General features: G+C 36.0%; 1 protein-coding gene across 1 annotated transcript in view; it reads left to right on the top strand.

The window, feature by feature from the left end:
• The window catches only part of LOC103056480 (cadherin-7), a 96,747-nt gene that overhangs the window by 55,700 nt on the left and 19,426 nt on the right, over positions 1 to 21,621 (top strand). Inside the window, exons 3-6 of the mRNA XM_007431460.2 lie at positions 1,273 to 1,392; positions 10,928 to 11,095; positions 13,032 to 13,219; positions 17,016 to 17,269. Of these exons, the coding sequence (XP_007431522.1) occupies positions 1,273 to 1,392; positions 10,928 to 11,095; positions 13,032 to 13,219; positions 17,016 to 17,269 (730 nt within the window). The remainder of the gene's footprint in view (positions 1 to 1,272; positions 1,393 to 10,927; positions 11,096 to 13,031; positions 13,220 to 17,015; positions 17,270 to 21,621) is intronic.

Genomic DNA, 21,621 nt, shown 5'->3' with positions numbered 1-21,621 from the left:
GCCCTCTGTAGATCCCTATCACACTATTCCATTTTGGCATAAACCATTTTATTCAGAGTGCCAAAAAAAAAAAAAAAAAGGGGACAATAAATACTAAGCTATAGAGTTAAAGGCTTGAGATAAGAAAAAGAAAAGGAAACATATACACCAACTTCATTCATTACATGAGTCAATGTCTTTTGTATCCTTGTAAACTATCCTTGTTTCTACCATGCTCATAGACCAATTCATACTTTCATACTTCTTTCTCTGTTTTTTTAAAGAGATTTCATCAATACCACCAAACCATGACTTTCTGTTCCCTTCTTTTCCTTTCAACTCATTTATTCTTCCTTCATATATTTGATCCTCATTCATTTTCTCTACATGACCAAACCACTTCAGTATACTTCTTTCCTACTGGTCACACACTTTTGTATTAAGTCACATTCATCAATAATTAATTCATTCTTGACTCTATATGTTTTCTTTTACCTCACATAGTTCTTGGGTACCCCATTCAACATACCTGAGTATTTTTCCTGGCATACCCAACTTTCACTTCACACAACAAAGTAGGCAAAAGCATACTCTTATACACAGTCATTTTTGCTTTTTTCAACATCCATTCCTCACAACATACCACAGGTGCACAATTTCTCTGAGAACTTGTCTCTGGTTCTTCCATTATAATAATTCCCTGGAGTGTCACAGGCAACTATCATCACTCTGTGTATTCCTACTTTCATATGCACTCCTGAACTAGATGACACCAATTCATACCTTTCTGACATATACTTGCAAAAACTCCATTTTCTAGGCTTAGTGAAACAATTACTTCTAATAGTAGGAAATGTCATTTAGACTACTGTTACAAGTTTTATAGCACAAAATCTTTTTTTTTTTTAATGATAATCGTAAAAGTTTTATGGATGGATAGATTGCTGAGTTGCCTTGACATGTCATTTGTATCTCGTATGCATTTTCCCTGGCAGCAAATGGAAGATGCCTTCTATTTCCAGCATTAACTAGTTTTGCAATTCAAGAATAACATTATATGAACAACTGACAATTGTTATCAACTTGTTTGATGTTAAAAGGATCAAAGAAGTTCTGTCAAAGAAGAATGACATACATATTAACATTCACTCTGGTTTGAAGCTGTATTTTTGGCTGGGTTTCATTAAAAAATGCTCACCTCAGAAGCACAACGTTCTATTTCTCTGTTGCATGATAAGCATTCAAAATCTGCTTTGTTTAAGAAACTTATTGTTACTCTGAACACTTCCATAGGAACCTCTGTGGTACAAGTAACAGCAACTGATGCAGATGACCCTACATATGGCAACAGTGCCAGAGTGGTTTACAGCATCCTTCAAGGACAACCTTATTTTTCTGTGGAACCAAAGACAGGTAAATGTTCTCCTAAGGCTTTTATCTATAGTAAGCCTTTGTGAATCACCTCTGATTCAACTTGAAGGTATGATTTGATTCAAGTTTGTAATTCAAAATTCATTGGCAACCTGATTTGAGCTGCTTTCAGGTCCAGGTTTTGTGGATAATTATAATGGGAAAAATTCAAAATGCCAGAAGCTGCTTCATTTTTTGGCAGAATGGGATGAAAACAGCAGTGATGATAGGCCCTTTAGAGAATGTTAATCCTATTAAGTTTCATTTGGATATCTCCAAGGGTTTTAGCACAATACAATTTTAAAATATCCCTCCATGACTCTTTTAGGGCAAAGATAAATATAAATTAAAAGACAGAACAGTAGCTTCAGAACTATTTAGTAAAGAACTTTTAGAAAGATTAGAGGAACCAAAGCAGAGAGTGTCCTACTCTAATTTAAAAACACACACTTTAAAAACTGTGTGTGTGTTTTTTTTAAAAAAAAACCCTCTTAGCTTTCTACTTGCTTTTCCTGCCAGTCATGTGTGCTTCATTGCCGTTGCCCATTAAGTATTCTGCATGCCAGGAGGTCTGACATAACTGTTGGCAAACTTGGCCTTTCCTGGGAAAGACCCTCTCACCACTGGCTTTGGTTGGATGCTGGTCTGGTCAGGACTTTTGGTGAACCCTCTGATATACTGTAGCTGTGCTGCTTCTGTTACTGGGTTTTATTTGGTACCTCAGGGATTAGCATAATTTGTTGGCAAGTTTGGCCCCTCCTGAAATGAACCCCCTGATTACTTGCAAGTCTTGGTTGTGTGAGGATTGTGGCTTCTTGTCAATGCTCTATTAGTTAGCTAGGAGAGGCAGCAGATGTCAAATAGCACAACAAGACATGGTTATATAGAAATAAACACAGATGAGGAGGCTGGACAGAAAAAGTAGTGTTATTGATTATTTATTCATTTATTTGCTTTACTTATTTATATACCCCCATATTCCTATGACTCATAGCAGTGTACAAGAAAAAGCAAAATAACTATGACAGCAATATAAAAATTTGTAGTCTTTCCATCTGATCCCTATTTTTAGGACATTAAAAGTTTGGGCTAGTGCCTTTCACTATTAACCTGGCACCCAATTCCTCATTGTCAAGAGACTTAAATCTGCTTCAGCAATGCAGACTTTAAAAATAAGGTCAGTCTTGAGTCTATATTTAGAATACTGAGAGCTGAGTTGAATTCCCAGTTGTGTGAGTAGGACAGCATAGAAGCTAGAGCAAGGAAGAGTGAAGTTAAGATTTATAGCTGGCTACATTAAAGAAACTAAGTGCTGAGAAAGTGAATGAAGCCCCCAAGTAATGTCAGTCTTGCCATCCCAAAAAAAGTTCTGATAGGCAGCATTTAAGGAAGTGAAAAATCACATTGGCCAGCTATTTATGTCAATATCAGAGAGTCAATCACATCACTTAGCAAGCCCAATATGCCCCATATAGGGAATTGAAATTGTAACATTCTATATCAGAAGGCAGCAGCAAGTCACTGAATCTCTGAAGCATCTTGGAACTACCCAATTAAATTGTTGTTTCAAAGTACATCCCCACTTTGATTCATGAATTTGCTTCAATGGGGTGATCTAAATCACTCATCCAAGATTTCTTACAACCGTAATCAATAACATCTTTGAGGACAAACTGCAGCAGTGTCAATAATTAATTGACAAAGGTACAGTTTATCTGAATTCCAGATTGCAGGCATTAAGTGTCATCCAGTGAAGCCATTTATGGGTTCATAGAGCAGTTAACAGTTTTAAAGCTACCTAGAAATGTCACATTCACATAAACTGTGTTTTTGAATATCAGATGCTGAGCTCAAATGATAATAGCTAATATATTAAAACAAAACAAATACTTTCATCTATTTTTTTTTAAATTGTAGGTGAAAAATGTTTTATAAGCTACCCTGGGAAAACCTTTTTGGGAGGAGTGTGTGTTTGTGTGTATCTAATGTATGTATGCAGCTGCTTTTCAACTGTTTGATGCATCAGAAGTTTTTCCCAGTTAACATGTTGAATTGAGTTATATCATTTGTCCAGCAATTCTTTGAGTGTTTTCTAGGTCTTTTAAGATCAGTTGGTATACAATTGAGGTTGTTGTTGTCCAGTGTTGTTCAGTTCATCATGCTACATGGCCAGTCCACTGCCGTTTCCTGAGGCTGTTTGTTTCATTATATCACATCCTGCTGTCTCTAGATCAGTGTTTCTCAACCTTGGCAAGTTTAAGATGTGTGGACTTCAACTCCCAGAATTCCCCAGCCAGCTGGGAGTTGAAGTCCACACATCTTAAACTTGCCAAGGTTGAGAAACACTGATCTAGATCCATATATGTCTTTTCTTGTCACATAATGCTGTGTTAAACATTTTGCCATTCTTTGTTTCTTTATGTAACTTTCAACTTTTGTATTGCTTTTGGGTTTAATGTCCAAATTTCTCAACCATATGTCAGCACAGGTCGTATACACCAATTAAACAATTTCCTCATGAAACAGGTAGGTAAGTTGCTTTTGAATATAGCACAGCATTCTCCAAAAGCTCAATTCAGACCTAATTCAGTCTGTTTCAAAATTTCTTCTGTGATACCACCTCTAGAGTAATCTTTTGACTCAGATAGAGTAGATGTAGCTGAAGATGTAGCTAGGCTAATATGTCAGTGAGAGACAGAGACTTGAAAGCTATCTCGATGGCTGCTATTTAGTTTGACTAAACAAAAGTTATTTTATCCTTTTGAGCAGAGGAACCAATCACACATTATTTTCTCATGATCTTTTCCATTCAGCAGAGCTAGACCATGACGTTCTGGTGCCTGAGAAAAAGAAAAAAAAGGACCACCTCCCCTCCCCTTTCCTCCCCTTCCTTCCAAGTATTAGTGTTCCAAACTTGACTATACTAGAAGTTGGAATTGGCCGCAAGTATTACAAGTAGTCTTGTAATGATCAAGGTGTCTATCATATCTAAAGACAGCAAACTAATGTAGGGGTTTCAAGGCAACCCGTAGAGCACACCCAAGGTAATTTAAGGTTTGTTTGTTTTTTTTGGTGGGGGGGAAGGCTCAGGAGGAATGACTAGGACAATTGCCATTATTTCATCCCAGTATCTGTCATATCAAGCAATTGCTTCATTCTGCCTAATGGGAGGGCCAGTTCTGCCTTACAGTGTTTCTAGACCTTTTTTAGATCTAGAGGTCACTGCTCCTTTTTTAAAAAGTGGCTTGCCTCCTTGGATATGAGAGTTAATGCAGAAAAAGAAGAAAAATGTAGTTCCAACATGTTTCTTGACTATGAATTGGACTATGCATTCAGAATTTTATTATCAATGTGCTATTGAAAAGCAGTTTTGTTTTTATTGCCACATGCCTAAAATGTGTTCTAACAAGCATATATCTGAAACATGTAAATACTTGATATTGTTTCTATTCATCTTTACTTTTTTCTTCTTGTGATCTCACTCATTTCTTTATTCATTTTCCCTTCCTCATTCATCAACATGCCCTAAAGTTTTCTAAAATATGTTTTACTTTATATTTGAAAAACTTTTCACATATTTTGCCTTTGTGAAGATAGGCTTGTACATTTGACTGCACTGTATTATTCAAGCATTCCACTTTTTTTATGGAAATCACCAGCTGATCATCTGGAAAGAACTCTATGCATATTTGCTGCAGACATAGTAACTGTACCTAGAATGCAGTGGAGCTTAGTACTATGGTATCGTTATGTATTTTGAATGCCAGAAGTAAAAAGGTCACAGAACTCCATTGTTAGAGATGGCCTTGGATGATATCAAAGAACAGCCTATGTCTCTCGATAGGAAGAAGTAGGATTCATAAGAAAGGGCTTGCCAAAATGCTCCAAGAATTAAGCCCCAAGATTTAAATTCAGAGCAGAGCAGAATCACCAGACAGGAACGTAAATACACACTGGTCTGAGGTCAAATTTGGATCAGAGAAAGAAAGTTATTTGTATATTAGGATAATTGCTATTAACTCAGAAATGCTCCTGCATGTCTAGGATTTCAAGCAAAAGCTAAGCCCTATCAAAATCTGGTCTTTCTGTGGAACAGAAGATACTTGTGTAACCCAATGTTAGCCTTTCCTTGTTGTTCTTTATCGAGCCCAGATGTGGCAGTTGGAGAACCCCATACTACTTGACACCAGTTTGTGAGCACTCTTAACGTAAGAAGAATGACAACAGTTTGTGAATATATTTTTCCATTGCATGTGCTTTCACTCTCTCAAACATACCACTCTTTGATCTCTGCAAGTGCTATTGAAATATTAAACTTACACCCAACATGATCGCTTAGTATATGTGCTTTCTGTTTATGAAAAGATGGAGTAGTCTTGTATTGATCCAGAAGAGTATTTGTATAAAGAGCATAATAATATTTCACTTTATTTTCCCCACATTTCACTTTGTTTTCCCAAATGAGGGGGATCAATATTAATTTGTACTTGCTGTTCATAGTAGTAACAATTCTCTAAGCCATATAGCAGTGCAAATGTCCATTCTCACTTTTCTAGAAGTAAGCACATAAAAGTTTAGCATGCTGAAGTAGGGGCAATGTGGTATGAGGGGTCATAGATTTATTCAGTTTGTCTATCCAATATAAGTTTGTCTATCCATAACTTTAAGCTGTTGTTTCTTATCTGGTTTTTCTTGTATGGTTTCTTGTCTGGTTTTTCTTGTCTGGTTTGTCTATCCATAACTTTAAGCTGTTGTTTCTTGCCTTTCTTTCGACATACCATAAGAACAGCAGTTTTCCAGAAGATCTGAGTTGTTTTTCCCCAAAGGGCTGAAGAGGCTGTCCCTGGGATCCAGTTGTACTGGATAATTGAGCTGATACTGGTGAATCAACTTTGAGCATCCTAAAGGAAGCAAAGTATTTGGACACTTTTCAGTCTGGGTTCAGGCCTGGATATGGGACAGCGACAGCACTGGTCACTCTCTTGGATGACCTATGTCAAGACCTGGAGAGTAGTAATGCACTTCCCATGATCCTTTTGGACCTCTTAATGGCTTTTGATACCATTGACCAGTGTATCTTTTTGGAACACCTGCTGGGAGTGAGGATAAGAGGCAATGTCTTATATTGATTTTGCTTCTTTCTCAGTGAGGTGGTTCCAATTAGATGTGGTGGGAGAGGAGACCATCAACCCCTTATGGCCCTTGACATCTGGGGTGCCACAGGGGTTGATGGTCTCTTTCCTGCTCTTTAACATCTATGTGAAGCCACTGTGAGAGGTCATTTGATGGTATAGAGTTTGGTATCATCAGTATGCTGATGATACTTGACTATACATCGCCAACCCAGGCCATGAAGGACCATGCAGTTGGCATCCTTTCCTGCTGTCTAGAGGTTGTCAGGTTCTAGATGGGTGTCAGCCCTACAAAGTAGACTAGACTAAGAAACCAGTGCAAGAAACCTGACCAAAGGTCAGGACTACTTTCATTGTAACAGCTACAGTAACAGAATCTTGCAAGTCTGAATGTGCCTCCCCCTTTCTTCACTTTATCTTCAAGTGAATTAGGGAGGGGCTTGTCTGAGATGCTTTCTCAAGTTATTTTTTTGGCCTGGGCTCAAGCCCCACTTATCTGACAGTTGCCTTGGTAGCAGCTCTTCTTCCTGTCCTTTAAGGCCATTCCCTATGTCCTCTACAATGGGAGAGAACAGATTGAATACAAGTAAGTTGGTTGCTGTGGATACATTGAGGTTCTCTGTGGGCAACAGAGTTTTTCTTTGATGGACTAACATTACCTGTCAAGCAGCAGGTTCATGAATTCAGGGTTCTTCTGGACCCATAGTTCCTGCTGGAATATAAGTGGAAGCTGTGACAAGCGGGACTATGCCCCGCTTCAGCTGGTGTACTAGTTGTAACCTTACCATGACAGAAGGACCTTGTATAGTAACTCACACCCCCATTAACACCTGGTTAGACTATTGTAATGTGCTCTACTTGCAGCAGTCCTTAAATCAGTGTTGTCCAAACTTGGCCACTTTAAGATGAGTGGACTTCAACTCCCAGAATTCCCCAGCCAGCCATGCTGGCTGGGGAATTCTGGGAGTTGAAGTCCACTCATCTTAAAGTGGCCAAGTTTGGACAACACTGCCTTAAATAGTACTTGTAAACTACAATTGGTCCAAAGTGCAGCAGCCCCATAATTTCTGGCTCCCAGTTTTGCGGACCCTGCACTGTTGCCAGTCAACTTCCAGGTACATTTTAAAGTGCTGGTTTGACCTATAAAGTCCTCCATGGCTTGGTGCCCAGATAATTCAAGATTGCAGACTCCAACCAATACCATCCTGACCAGTTAAAATAACTAGGGAACAACTACTGCAAATCCCACATTTTCAGGAGGTTTTGGGGACCAGGAAAGAAGGTACTGCTTTTCTGTGGCAACCCCCTCCCTGCTAACATTTCAGAAATTGTTTTGGATGGCTTTTCCTTGAGCTTTTTATGTTGCCATCTTTTCTTTTTAATTTTGACTTATTTTTGTGTGTGTTTGCTCTGTTTGGGTAATTGTTGTTATTATTGTCTTGCATCAAGTTTTAAATGTTACAGTGGATGTTTATTGATATTCTCTGTAAGCCGCCAAGAGTCATTTTATGGCTGGAGAGAAATGTGTTTGATAAATACATAAATAATAATTAAATTGTGTAATAATTTTCAGTGAAACTGAAATTATAAAGAAGGTGACTCATAATTGGGTGAGGTCCCAATATGATCTGGTTGAGGACAGAAATATTCTAAATTCAAAAGAAAAAGAAAAGCACAGGTAGTCCCCAGTTTAAGAACAATTCTATTCCCAAGGTCTGTCTTTAAGTTGAACTTGAATGTAAGCCAGAACAGTATTATTGTATAATACTGTATAAGTAGTATTGTGTAATTAATTCAAACCATTGTGTATTTAACTCGAATTTTGTTACAATAGGCTCCGTTCTTAACTATGGGTCGTCCGTAAACTGGGCGTTCTTAACCCAGGGACCACCTGTGAATTTGGAGTTAGAGCTTACAAATATCAAGGAAGATGCAGAAAGCCAATGGACCTTAGTTGATCATATATTTTGTTTTTTCTCAAGTGCTGACATCGAACAATGGTGAGATAAATCTTGTCTCTCTGCCTGCTGTACTGTATAACAATATGAAAACCTTCCTGGTTAAAGGAGGGATATTTAATTATCCAATACTTATCTACATAGTTGAATGGTAACTAAGTAGTTGTTCTGTTCCTTTCTTCCTTCGTCTTTTAAATTTCAACAAGTGACAAAGAGATGGCCAAATGGATATCTCTAAAACTGTCTCAGACAATACAGTGCTTCAGTTACTACATCCAAGTTCTCTAATTATAGTGAGTGCTTTTGCTTTGTTTTTTTTAAAGATATTAGCTAATTTAGGATAGCTTCATTTAAATGCACAGCATGGCACCAGATTATTAATAGCACCAAGATTGCACTGGGTCATTTATGGTTTGGGATTGTTAAGAAACTCATTTTGGCAACATGGGAGTTTGGAAACAGAATGATGAATGTTATTGTTCTTCCATGTTGTCACTTTGATGGCAGAGAAAAACAGGCCTTGTCTGCTTTTGTTTAGGGTTAGACTATACTACAGGTAGGAAATTTTATGTCTTCCCTTCTTTTGTTGAGGGGAATTGCAACTCCTACAGTTTCATGTCATTGGGTGTTGGCTGGATTACCTGGATTTTATATGTTTCATCCTGTTTACACTGTAGCTTTGGAAAAACTGAGAACACAGAGAAGTTTGTAATATCCATGTCATGTGTTCTTATTTATTTTCTAACAAATCACTAGAAAAGTCTTAAAGTAAGCAACTCTGAATAGTGAAAATCTCAGAGATTGAGACAAAGAATTTATTTGTCAAATCCAATTACTATCTTAAAAAAAAATGAAATAGCTTTTATACTATGGGTAATCCATTTGTGGGCAATGACTCACTATCCCAAATATCTCCACACCGTTGAATGGTTTGTCTCTAAGCTGTCACCATATATTCTTGACAGAAGCTTGTAGCATTATAAAAATAAAGCTTTTGGAGTTTGGGAATTTAAAAGTGTAAGGACTTCAGGTTGCCTTCCATTTTTTTCCAAAACTAGAGCCCTTGCTGAAAAGCTTTTTTAGCTGGAAGTTATCCAGAGTATTTGAATCCTATATACAATATGTATGTATGTATGTGTGTATGTGTGTGTGTGTGCACACATGTATATATGTTTAATTCCACCTCCCCCCTTGTTATTGTTAGTTTTATATAATATTGGAACTGTGTATTTTGAATGGTCATGCAATAATTTATTCCTGAGTCCATTCAGTGTTCAGATTGTGAATTGGAGCAACTATTCATTCCTAATGATTATACAATTTGCGGTTTATCTGCATGGGAGATAACTGTAATATGATTTCAGGCAGCACAATTTTCCGGTTTCTAAAGACTGAGCATGGAAGAGAACTTATGAGTGCTTATGAGCCTCCTGAATGCATCTGGGTGGCCACTGTGCAACACAGAATATTGGACTAAGTGGGTTGTTGGCCTGATCCAGGAGGATTCTTCTTATATTCTTTGGTACATTCACAGTCATAGGAATTTGGGACATATGGAGTGAAATCTGAATTATGCCAATTTGGTGGTCCATAGTATTCATAATTGTTCTAGGTATATTGAAAAAAATTTATCTAGTTATAGGAACTTAAATGTAATTATATGAATTAAAACATAATGTATTATGTACAGCATTGGTCTTTCAGCTGGTGTATCCCAAACTGGGTTAGCAACTAAGCAAAGGTGGGAGACTTTATGAATCATTATTTTTTTTCTTCTTTAATGTTATTAAAGCAATAGTACACAATGCATTAAGATGACAAAGGAAAAAAAATAAAAACATGGGAAGTAATCATATTGACTATATTTTCAAAATTTAATATTAAATTAAATTGTCCTAACCTCATCTGTTTCTTTGTCCCAGCCCCCTCTAGTGGGATGTTTCAGGTGACCCTCAATTTAAAAAAAGGTTCTATATATTTCATTTTAAAAAATAGAGAGAGAAAAAAAAAGAAAATTAAGTATGGGTAAGGCAAATAATCTTATGGAAGAGTGAAACAAAGCAAATAATTTGCTAGCAAGCAAACAAGCAACAGTAAAGTAGGACTGATGAACCTGACTGGGCTTAAAAGTAGTTCCTGAATAGAAAAAGTTGACTATCATTTGGTCATATAATATACTAGAGTAAGGAAAGCTGGCCAGACAGTACAGTATATCCTTTGCTGGATATTTAAATCTAGTGATCATTTGTCATAAGTGTGCTTACATAGAGTTAATGCTTTCTGAATGATACTCAGTGAAATACATGATCAGTTCAGTCATTGTAGCTCAGTATTTGTGCTATGTTTTTTGGGATGGGGGACACAATACAATTTTTGCTGCTATACTTCATGCTTAGTAATTGACAAGATAGTTACCTCTACTTTATGTACTATTTTGGTATATTCTAGGTATTATCAAGACTGCACTTCCCAATATGGACAGAGAAGCAAAAGACCAATATTTGCTTGTCATCCAAGCAAAGGATATGGTTGGTCAAAATGGGGGTCTTTCTGGGACCACATCTGTCACTGTCACTCTTACTGATGTCAATGATAACCCTCCACGATTTCCCCGCAGTAAGTTTCTATAGGCAATAATTAAAGATAATTTGTACAATGTAAAATTTATATTGGTGTGCTACATAGGGAAAAGCATGACTGAAATTAATTTTGGACAAAGATTCAAATTAAGAATTAAATTCTTTTAGCTTCTTTTATCTGTTTATTATGGATAAATGCTGATTCCAGACAATAGCTGTTCACTGTTTTTCATATACAGAAATAAGGTTATTAATGTGCTAAATTATGAAAATTCTTGATATTTTTTATAAATCCTGATAACGTAGAGTTCTTAATGTTTCCTTAAATCATCCAAATATCTTTTCTTTGAGGATATATATTTGCTAATTGCCACTGAAGATGGAATGGCACAGATTTTAGAGAACTGGGGGAATGACGATGATAGTAAAAGTTATTATAGATTATAAAGCAAATATCAATTGCCATTTCCATTCCCATTCACTCTCTACTTTGAATTGGTTATTGTCCAACAGTGTACCCTCTGATAATTGCCTTATCCTTTAGTTTCAGAACTCCCTAGTACTTATAACATCTTATCCATTTTTGGCAGCCAGTGGACACCAATGAGTCTGTAAACTAGTTTTCCCTTTGATTCTCATTCTTATGATCCCTTATTGTGGGAAGGAAGGAAGGAAGGAAGGAAGGAAGGAAGGAAGGAAGGAAGGAAGGAAGGAAGGGAGGGAGGGAGGGAGGGAGGGAGGGAGGGAGGGAGGGAGGGAGGGAAAATTAATATGGGTAAAACCAGAAACAGATTGCCTTCAGTTCCATGGATAAATCAAACAAGAGAAAGAAGTCTGTTTTCAGATTTCAGTTATCCTATATTATCATATATTTCCCTGCCTTTCTTATACTCCCACTGCAAAAGAAAGTTACATTAATGTGAGGAACATATGCACGTTGAAACTAGTTTCTTTACAAGTGAAAAAGAAAGTGGGAATTGGATTTTTTCCTACCTTTAATTATTTAGACAAATAAAAAAATACAGATTCAGTTTCTGGAAGTGAGAAGGTTAGTGGTGTCTGCTTGTGTTTTCTTAATCTGTAATCTGATCAATTTCAGTTTGAGCCACAGGAAGTCCAATACAATGGCAAGACTAGTATTTATCTCAATTACTTGACATGAAAAATTGTCCCTTTAAAACACAAGAAAGATTTATCTGTGATCCTACAATTTCATTTGTTATTTTCATTTAGTGACACGAGACCTACAGAAGCTAAAATGTCACTGGGAGTAGACTCCTCTGATAGAAACATTAGGTTAGGCATTATTTTCAGCAGTGAATTTTCAATATTCTCAAAGAAATATAGACTGGATTACAAGAGCAGAATTTGCTATTTCAAAAATATGCCATCTCAAAAATCCACATCTTCAACATTATGCTGAAAATTATGCACAAGAGTTTATTGTGGCATTCCAGTGAAGAGCCAGTAAATCAATAAAAATAATCTCTGGTGTTCATTATATAGCTCTTGTGTACACTGTCAGGGGACAGATCACCACCTTTCTTATATAATTCAGCTATTCCCAAAATCCTACTGAGGTCACAGAGCAGAGAATCCTGCTGTTGCATTCTTGGATATCCTTTTTTTCTCCTTAGAAATCTTAAGAAGTAGGAATTGCTTGTGTTTATTCCTGGGAATTTTGCATTTTAGGCACAAATTCTGGATGTTGGAGTCCCAACACATTTGATGGATTAGGTATTTTTTTCCATGGTGTATTTATACATTGGTGCCTTTGTGGTACATACTTACAAGAAAGGAGTAATGCTGGAGTAAGGGATGCAGAGAACCATAGACTGGTTTATAGGAGCAAAATGGACTGCTTCAAAACTGCCCTCATTTTATATATCTATTCTTTATTGTTAACTAAAGAAGGTCATACATTAACAGATCTATAAACTATAACGATTCACTAATCTCTTTGAACTTTATAGGATCATATCAATATAATGTCCCAGAATCACTCCCTGTGGCTTCAATGGTGGCTAGATTAAAGGCTGCAGATGCTGATGTGGGGGCTAATGCTGAAATGGAATATAAGATTGTGGATGGTGATGGCTTGGGAGTTTTCAAAATTTTAGTGGACAAAGAGACACAAGAAGGAATAATTATGATACAAAAGGTAAGATCGGTTTATTTTTTGTGTTTTGAGATTCAAGTAAGTCATCTCAGTAATAGATAAAATATTTAACTACAATAGATAATCTCACCAAAACTTATTTTGATGTTTGAAGTCCACCCAAGAATCTACAAATGGTGTATAAATCCTCTGATGCAGAATGCACTAATTGTTTTTGCTTTTTTTTTTTAACTATTTTACACACTAATGGAAGGTGTAGAAATGAAGATATGGTGGCTTGTCAGTCATATTGCTGTCAATCCCACTTAAATTTACAGAGGGAAAGAGAGAAAGAAAGTATTTTTACATGATCCAAGAACAATTTATTCATAATTAAAGTTGAAATATTTTACTACTAACTTCTCTAATAAGCAACAATGTCCTATACTGTAGAAATGCATCTTTAAAGTTTTTAAAGATGCATTTCTGCAGTACAGGACATTGTTGCCTATTAGAGAAGTTAGTAGTAAAATATTTCAACTTTAATTATGAATAAAATGAAGCAAAATTCTAATGCAAACATCTTAACATTATTGAGCAGTATTTAGTGATATCCTACATCAGTTTGCAATCTGGTATAAATTACCTTATTCAGAATTTATAATTTTATCTGTATAAGTCATAAACTGATCTGTGGAAAACTGTGCATCAACAGTGTGTATATGTTTTTGTGTGTGATGAATGGATAATTATCTGAGCAGATAAAACTAATGCACAGATATTAATGAAGCTGTCAAGTTCTATTCACTGTACTGAAGAATTAAATTATGCATTGTCCCTTTAACCTTCAGGATAGTTGTTATGATTTGTTAATTGTTAGTTTGCTATTATATCAGAAACCCATATTTTAGTCACAGTAATCCAAAGACTAGCTCAATTATGATTAGTATTAAAGTACATTAATGCTTTTTAATTCAAAGTTAAATAGAAAAATACTTACAATGTAGTATCTTTACATTATAATCCAAAGCATCTTCATTGCTTTAATTTGAATCTACTTTGCTTTCTAGCATAATATGCATCCAAGGATTTTATAATAATGCTATGTACAAGGAAATCAATACAGTGCTTATGTTAGATCAGATTTGTTAAATCAGCAGTTGAGTCTGAAAGACCTATCAACCAATTAAAGCCAACCTCTCCCTCCCCCCAGAGTCTCACTGGTGCAGTGAGAAAATGGTACCCGTTCTGCATAGCAGTTTCTACTGATCAGCAACTACATGAAAGAGTTCCCCCAGGGAACCCCTGTTTGCCATTGCCTCCCTCCTAGGGTTGAGAGAGTGACTGGTCCAAGGTCACCCAGCCTAGTCTCCCAGTTTATAGCCTGATTTCTAGCCTTAACCACTACACTAAACTGGCTATACTATACTATACTATACTATACTATACTATACTATACTATACTATACTATACTATACTATACTATTATTATATTAATATAATATAATATAATATAATATAATATAATATAATATAATATAATATAATATGGCTGCCCATCTCACAAGAATGACTCAGGGAGAGAGGTGGTCCTGGAAACTACCTGGCTATTTGGAGTCCTATCAATGGCAGCCGCCAAGGAATTTGCTGAATCTGAAAGTATCCCACATGGGCAGGAGTCAAATGACTGTCCAATGGCCAAAATTTAACAACTATTTTCTTTCATGGTACACCATCAGTTATAACCTTCTAGGGTTGTCCTGGAATCTCTTCATAGAGTTGAACAGTCCATGTGATCATTTGAAGTATTACATTTCCCCATTTATAGCATGAAATTTATCAAAAGGCTTCATGTAGTACTTATAAAAATTCACTGGGTTTGTGTCGAAACTCTGATTCAAACAAACCAAAAGCTACAATGAAGGTGTGACACCATGATCACAACTTTCAATAGTATTAATGAATAAGGTTGTGATGAAGCATCTAATTAGGGATGTGCACAAAATGGGAAACATTTTATTTTAAGTTCAGAACAAAACAGTCCCCCATCCACTCAAGTGTTTCCTAGGAACATTCTAAGTTTAGTGTATCCTTTCAGAACAAAATTTGAAATGGCTCCCATATTTTATTCTGATTTTGAAACTGAAATCTCAATGCAAGTGTGTTTTATTTTGGTCTCAGAACACTTGAAAAGAAAGTGACCTGTATCAGGGCTGAAAGGCTATTGAGGTTGAAATGGCCTCTGCCTCCTTGACCCCTTTATTGATCTGTGTAATAAAGTTCACTCCCTTGGTTTCACACGATGCCCCCTCTCTTCTATACAGGGCTCTTGAAGGAGGAAAAAAAATATCCAAGACAATGGTACTCTTTTCTAATGTGGTGAACATTCCTATTTTGCTACGATACTATGCACAGACTGCTTTCTAATGAAGCTGAATCATTAAGCGTTTTTCATGTTTATCATTTCAGATATTAAAATAAGTACATTCATTTTAATAACAATAATAGTATTTGGATAATTTTCAAGATCTTTCCAGATAGAGTACATCAATCCCAAGAATAATAAGAGATATTATGAGTATGACACATCCTTTTCTGATTCAAAAGAGGAAAAGATAGATAAGTTATTCAGAACTGGAAATTACAGGTGTGGCACATTTCATTTCATTTGTTTAGTACAAGCCTGTGTGCTTCAGATCTACACAACTTACTTCTAACACGTGGTACTAGTAGCACAACAGAGCAGATTTGCATAATCAGACTAGCAAAAAGAACCTTTAATACAGTATAGTTTAGATTTGCTTCCCTGTTAGTGGCAGGTGGAAGTTGCTAGTAGGTGATATTAGAACCTTCAAACAAACTCTAAACAAGCTATCAGCAGTTTTTGGCAAGCTGTGTAGGGCATGGGGAGAAGTCAGCATGTGCAGACACATCCACAAGAAACCATAAAGGTTGCTGCCTGTCTTTTCCGAATGTGCTCAACGACCATGAACTGAAAAAGCAAGCTGTCAGACAACTGTGAATCTGTGTTTTCAGATCTGACCTTGTCTGTCACGCAACTTGTCCTTGTCCGTTGCTTCCATTATAATACTCTGAATTTCAGTAATAGCGTAAACCATTCTTAATCAATCTAATTTTCATGTTTGATTGTGTGATTAGTAGTATTTCAATCAGTTTCCATGTGGCTGATTTAAATCATTCAAAAGCAGTTCTGCGTATTCAGAAAATATGATTATGCATGTGATTATTTATTAGTAGTAGTTTGGAATATATCTAATTACTAATTTGCCCGCCCCACATAAAAACAAACCCACAATTAAGTAAAAATAGGGGAATTTACCAAGCAGTAATACAAATATATAATATTGGTTTGATTATTTCAGACTTTTATATATAGTAACTTGGAAAATTAGCAATGAAAACGAATGCAGTTCACTTTTTAGTGCATCCTGTTACCGATGTTATGAAATGATATTATTCTGACATGCAGCCATTTCATGGAAAGTTTCCCTTTAAGAGCTTCTAGAGGTTAGAAATTCCTATATGGCTCCCCAATCATCTACATTTTTTAGGGCATTCATTAGTGTGACGGGTATGAGACTGAAAGCAACAGAATCATTCACCTTGGAAATACATCCATTTCACTCCTATTCTTTCTCGCATAATCTCACAACACCATATTCCAAGCATTCTACATTGATTGTAAAAATCTCATTTGGGATAGGAAAATCTTATTTTATATACATTTGTTAAGGCTGTGGGAAAGACGGACATTTTTGTATCTGAGGATAGGAAAGCCTATATATTCCTGGCAGTTACAAGTCAAAGACTTTGCTGATTGAACTTTGGAATTTCTAGGAGCTGGATTATGAAACAAAGGCCAGCTACACTCTGAGAATTGAAGCAGCCAATAAGCAGGTAGATACCCGCTTTTTAAGCCTTGGACCATTCAATGATGTGACAACAGTGAAGATCATTGTGGAGGATGTAGACGAGCCACCCATGTTTACCTCACTTTCATACACCATGGTGGTATCTGAAGCAGCCAAAGTAGGCACCATTATTGGTACTGTGGCAGCCCATGATCCAGATGCCTCTAACAGTCCTGTCAGGTAATTGTATAGCTCATTCCCCTTTTCCTCCCCCCAATTTCAGGGTATACAATTGTATGTTCTTTTCATTTATTTATTCATGTTGTATGTTGCTTTTCTTACAGGATTATTTGAAAGTACAAAAAGATCTTTTGTAGAATCCAGTGCTGATTTTCCACTTCTGTCAGTTCAACTGGAGGAACAACTCCATTCTCCCCCTTTATTTTCTTCTTGTACCATCCCAAAGTTGAAGACTAGGGCAATTCTTCTGGTGACTTGGGGAGGGGTGCTCCAAAATATATCTCCCAAACAGCCACACACATGCATACACACACACATGCACACACACAGAGATATTAGTCATGTATATTTGTGTGTTTGTGTGAAAACATGGCAGGGATTTGATCAACTCAAACAGGGACATTCCAGTTCATTTTAATGTCAGTGAAATTGTGTACAAGTATATTAACATGGACTATGCAGAGAATGCCAAAGATCTTTATTCATGTGCACTTCACTAAGCTGTTAAGAGTCAGAAGCAGCTAAATCTGCATAATATTAATTTGTTTTTCTGTTGTAATTGCAAATAGGTTTAATTCTTTGGGGCACAGCAATTTATAAACATTCAAATAGGTAAATACTACTTCATCAGTATTCTAGGCTACATTGCAATGGTTTTGTGACATTTGTATAATAGAGAGAGCACATGCATCACAAATGAAAACTGAGGAAAATATTCCACAGATGACAAGAATCTCTTATTATCTGCAAACCATAGCTTTTGTTCTCTCTAAATTATACCAACTGCTATTCACAAGCAGGCTATTTCCAGAAACAAAATATCTGCTGGATATTGATTTAGCATTTCTTTTTCAAAAATCTCCTACACACACACACACACACCTGTTTATTATCTTATGTGTGAGTGTATGTATTTTACTTTGTGGCATAAGATGGGCTGAAAAGGAATTTCTCCAAAATTGAACTCAAAGTACTGTTGAATGTAATAATTTGGTTGAAGAGCAGAAAGGAACAATAGCCTGATAGCTATGCAATTATAACTTAGACATGCCAGGTTTTCAGTGCTTAATTTGAGCCAAAACTGACATCTGTTTTGAAAAAGATATGCACAAAATGCTTGAAACAATGTTATTAGATTACTTATAATCAGTTGAATGTTTCTCAAGAAAAGAAAATACACAAATGGCCTCCATAGTGGCTTTTAACTAGCAGCACTGAACAATAGCAGGGTTAATAACTTAAAAGGCTAAAAGCTGGCCAGAAATTAGATTGACTACATTATGGAGGTGGCAGGCAATGTCTGTGGTGCCAGCCATGAAGATTTTTAGTAGTAGTACATTCCTGACCAAATATAGAAATACAATCACGGGAAAACATAAAAGCAGGAGCTAAAATGAAAGCCAAATGTACTATTGTTGCAAAAATGCTCTTAGAATCCTAGCAGAAAAAAGTAAAAATAATTTTCCTCCCTTATAGAAAGGGGGGTAAGTTAAGTTTAAAAAGGAAGTTAATGTATATTTACTCCAAATCTATTATTAATTCATAGGAGGGGCAACTCCTTCAAGTCCCCCTTCATTTTCAAGCATTCTCTATTGAAGGAACAGAGACTGCACGGGTGGGGCTGCAGAAGGAAAAGGCTGGCATAAAAGTCGATCTGTGTATGTGAACGATGTTCCATTCATGGGCTGGAAATAGGATCTCAGCTATCTGCATATTTATTTAAAACTGAATTGGTTAATCAGTAAATGAAGCCTTTTCTTTGAAATTATCTTTAGTGGGAGAATTGAAAGCAGGTGAAGCCCATACCAATTAAGTTTATGCACGTACAAGTTCCTGTAAAACAGAGGAAATCAGGAATAGAATGCAACTCAGCAAAGCATCAGTGAGTCAAAGAATAGGGAAGAGGATATTAAAGGTTTATTTGTATAAAACATATTTTAAAAACTGGAATATGGTTATGGGAATTGAAATCCAGCACATATGGACTGCACTAGACTGGGAATTATGGCACCCTGCTCCTGCAAGTTACCCAGATCAATGTACATTTTTGAAAAAAATTGAACATTTTCATTGTCAAGAAACATAAAAATTCACGAGCACAAAATAAATAAATGAGGTTATGGTATGACTGCATTAAAACTTCGACAGAATTGTCTTTATTGCTCATCTGAAACTGTTTAAAGGAAGAGTAGGAAGAAAGGAATCAGAATGCTGTTACCCAAAACAGAATGTCTCAAGTAATCTAGTCTCTCTAGGTGGTAGTATATAATAGCAGCTTTTCTGATAATAGTTATAAATTCAAGGCAGAAAGATAGAACGCTTCTGGTGTAACTCATCTGTTAAAATCTGCCCATAAACCAGTCCTGAACTCAGACTGAATATACTCTAGATTGGGATCTGAATTATTTTATAATTCATTTATGTTTTTTCTGAACCCCATCTTTCTGTTTTCTGATGTAAAATGAAGGCAAAATGAATCCATCTGAATTTTAGCCACTGGGATATATTTCTCCAATTTTATAAGCTTTCACCTAATGTCCTAGTTTTTCAAATTTAATTCTGTTTTCTAGTAGCTGTTCACTAGTTCTCTTTTGTTCCTAATTATGTGGCTTTACAGGAAAAAAGTAGCATGCACTTACATGACTAAATTACTCTAAATCCAGCCTACATAGTTAAAGGTGGAGATAGTTATATGAAATAAACAATAGACAAACTAACAATGACAACAAACAGCAAAGGAGATTGTGAAATAGAAAGGTTGCAGAACTTTTTGCAGATATTAAGGCATGTTGTAAGAATCTGGCTGCCCCTGGTTTCTTTTCTGAAATGTTCTTTTTTGAAAATCCAATAATCAGAAGAAGAAAAAAAGATATAACAAAAGCTCATTGTTAGCTATGCTGGCCAGCTTGTAAAGATTCTCTCTCTCTCTCTCTGCATTTCAATGTCCCTTTTTTAAGTCCAACAGGATCAATATTTAGTGTTCCACATGATAAAAAGCTTACTTTCTTGAATCTTAAAATAATTTTTTATGACTGAGAGAGCACAAAAGTAGATTACCATATTAAAATATCAACTAGATGGCTGCTATCTGCAACCAATTTCATCTTATAACTCTTTGAAAGGTCCATCATTTTGGTCAACAGTGAATTGAAGTATTTTTCTACATATATCCATTTAAATTTTATTTGTTTGGAAATAATTTCTGCAGACTATAGGAAATGTTTATATGTACCAAAGCATGTTCTTTTGCACACCAGGGATTTACAGTATTAAATATTGCTGCCAGAATGTTTGGTCTCTTAGCTGTTGAAAGGTCTACATTTCTCTGCCACTTCTATCTTCCATTGCTGTGTAACCAAAAGAGGTGAAAATCCTGAAATGATAATATTATAATTAGTAAATCCTGGAGCTTACATGAATTAGTCATCTCTCTCTCTTTATTCACTTGTTTTAATAAATTACAATGCCGTTACCATCCTCCTAATTTACCCCTTTCCTTAACTTGATCACTTTCCCAGGGAACTGAAATCAAATTATGGATTCTACCTGTGGAAAATTCCAGTTAAGCCATTTATTCCACTACTTGTAACTCTTTAAATCATGCCACAAGCCTTTTATCATTCCTGAAGAGCTACACTGAACTCAAACACGCTTTATGAAGAATGATTCATAGTACCAGTGTGAGAACTCTGATTTTATACTTAGATTGTGAAGGCAGGAACATGATTTAGAGTTATCCTATTATCCTGTCAACGTACCTCGATCTGGAAGCCTTTATAATGAATCTCAAAGGGCATGGCTGTTTACAATGAGGGTAACCAAACCATTGAGCATTGGATATTTTTTCTTTCTCTTTTGCTGTTTATTTTTGCTTTGAAATGTTCTTTGAACAAATTTTGGAGGAACAAAGGAAACATATTTAAGGCAAAGGTGTTCAGTTGATAGGGGCCTGTGTTTATATGATGACAATCAGGCTCCAGGAGCAAATGTGGTGATACATAATCCCTGATCTACTCTGTACAAGTAGTCCCCAGTTTAAGAATGAGTTCCATTCCCAAGGTCTATCCTTAAGTTGAATTTGTATATAAGCCGGAACAGTATTATTGTATAATACTGTATAAATAGCATGTGTAATTAACTCAAACCATTGTCTATTTAACTTGAATTTTGCTACAGTAGGTTCTGTTCTTAACTATGGGTCATCTTTAAACCGGGTGTTCTTAACCTGGGGACTATCTGTAATTTCCTTATCCATTTTTTGTCTGCCTGTAATTTATTTATTTTTTCTTTTAAAAAACCTTGCATCTCACTGAGGAAGCTCTGATGGAAATGGAATGGGTTAAATACAAGTG

This window comes from Python bivittatus, unplaced genomic scaffold, assembly GCF_059951505.1.
Source record: "Python bivittatus isolate LINGU-HERP-01145 unplaced genomic scaffold, Pbiv_v1 ctg000840_np1212, whole genome shotgun sequence".
Lineage (NCBI taxonomy): Eukaryota > Metazoa > Chordata > Lepidosauria > Squamata > Pythonidae > Python > Python bivittatus.
This window is presented reverse-complemented; position numbering and strand designations above follow the sequence as displayed.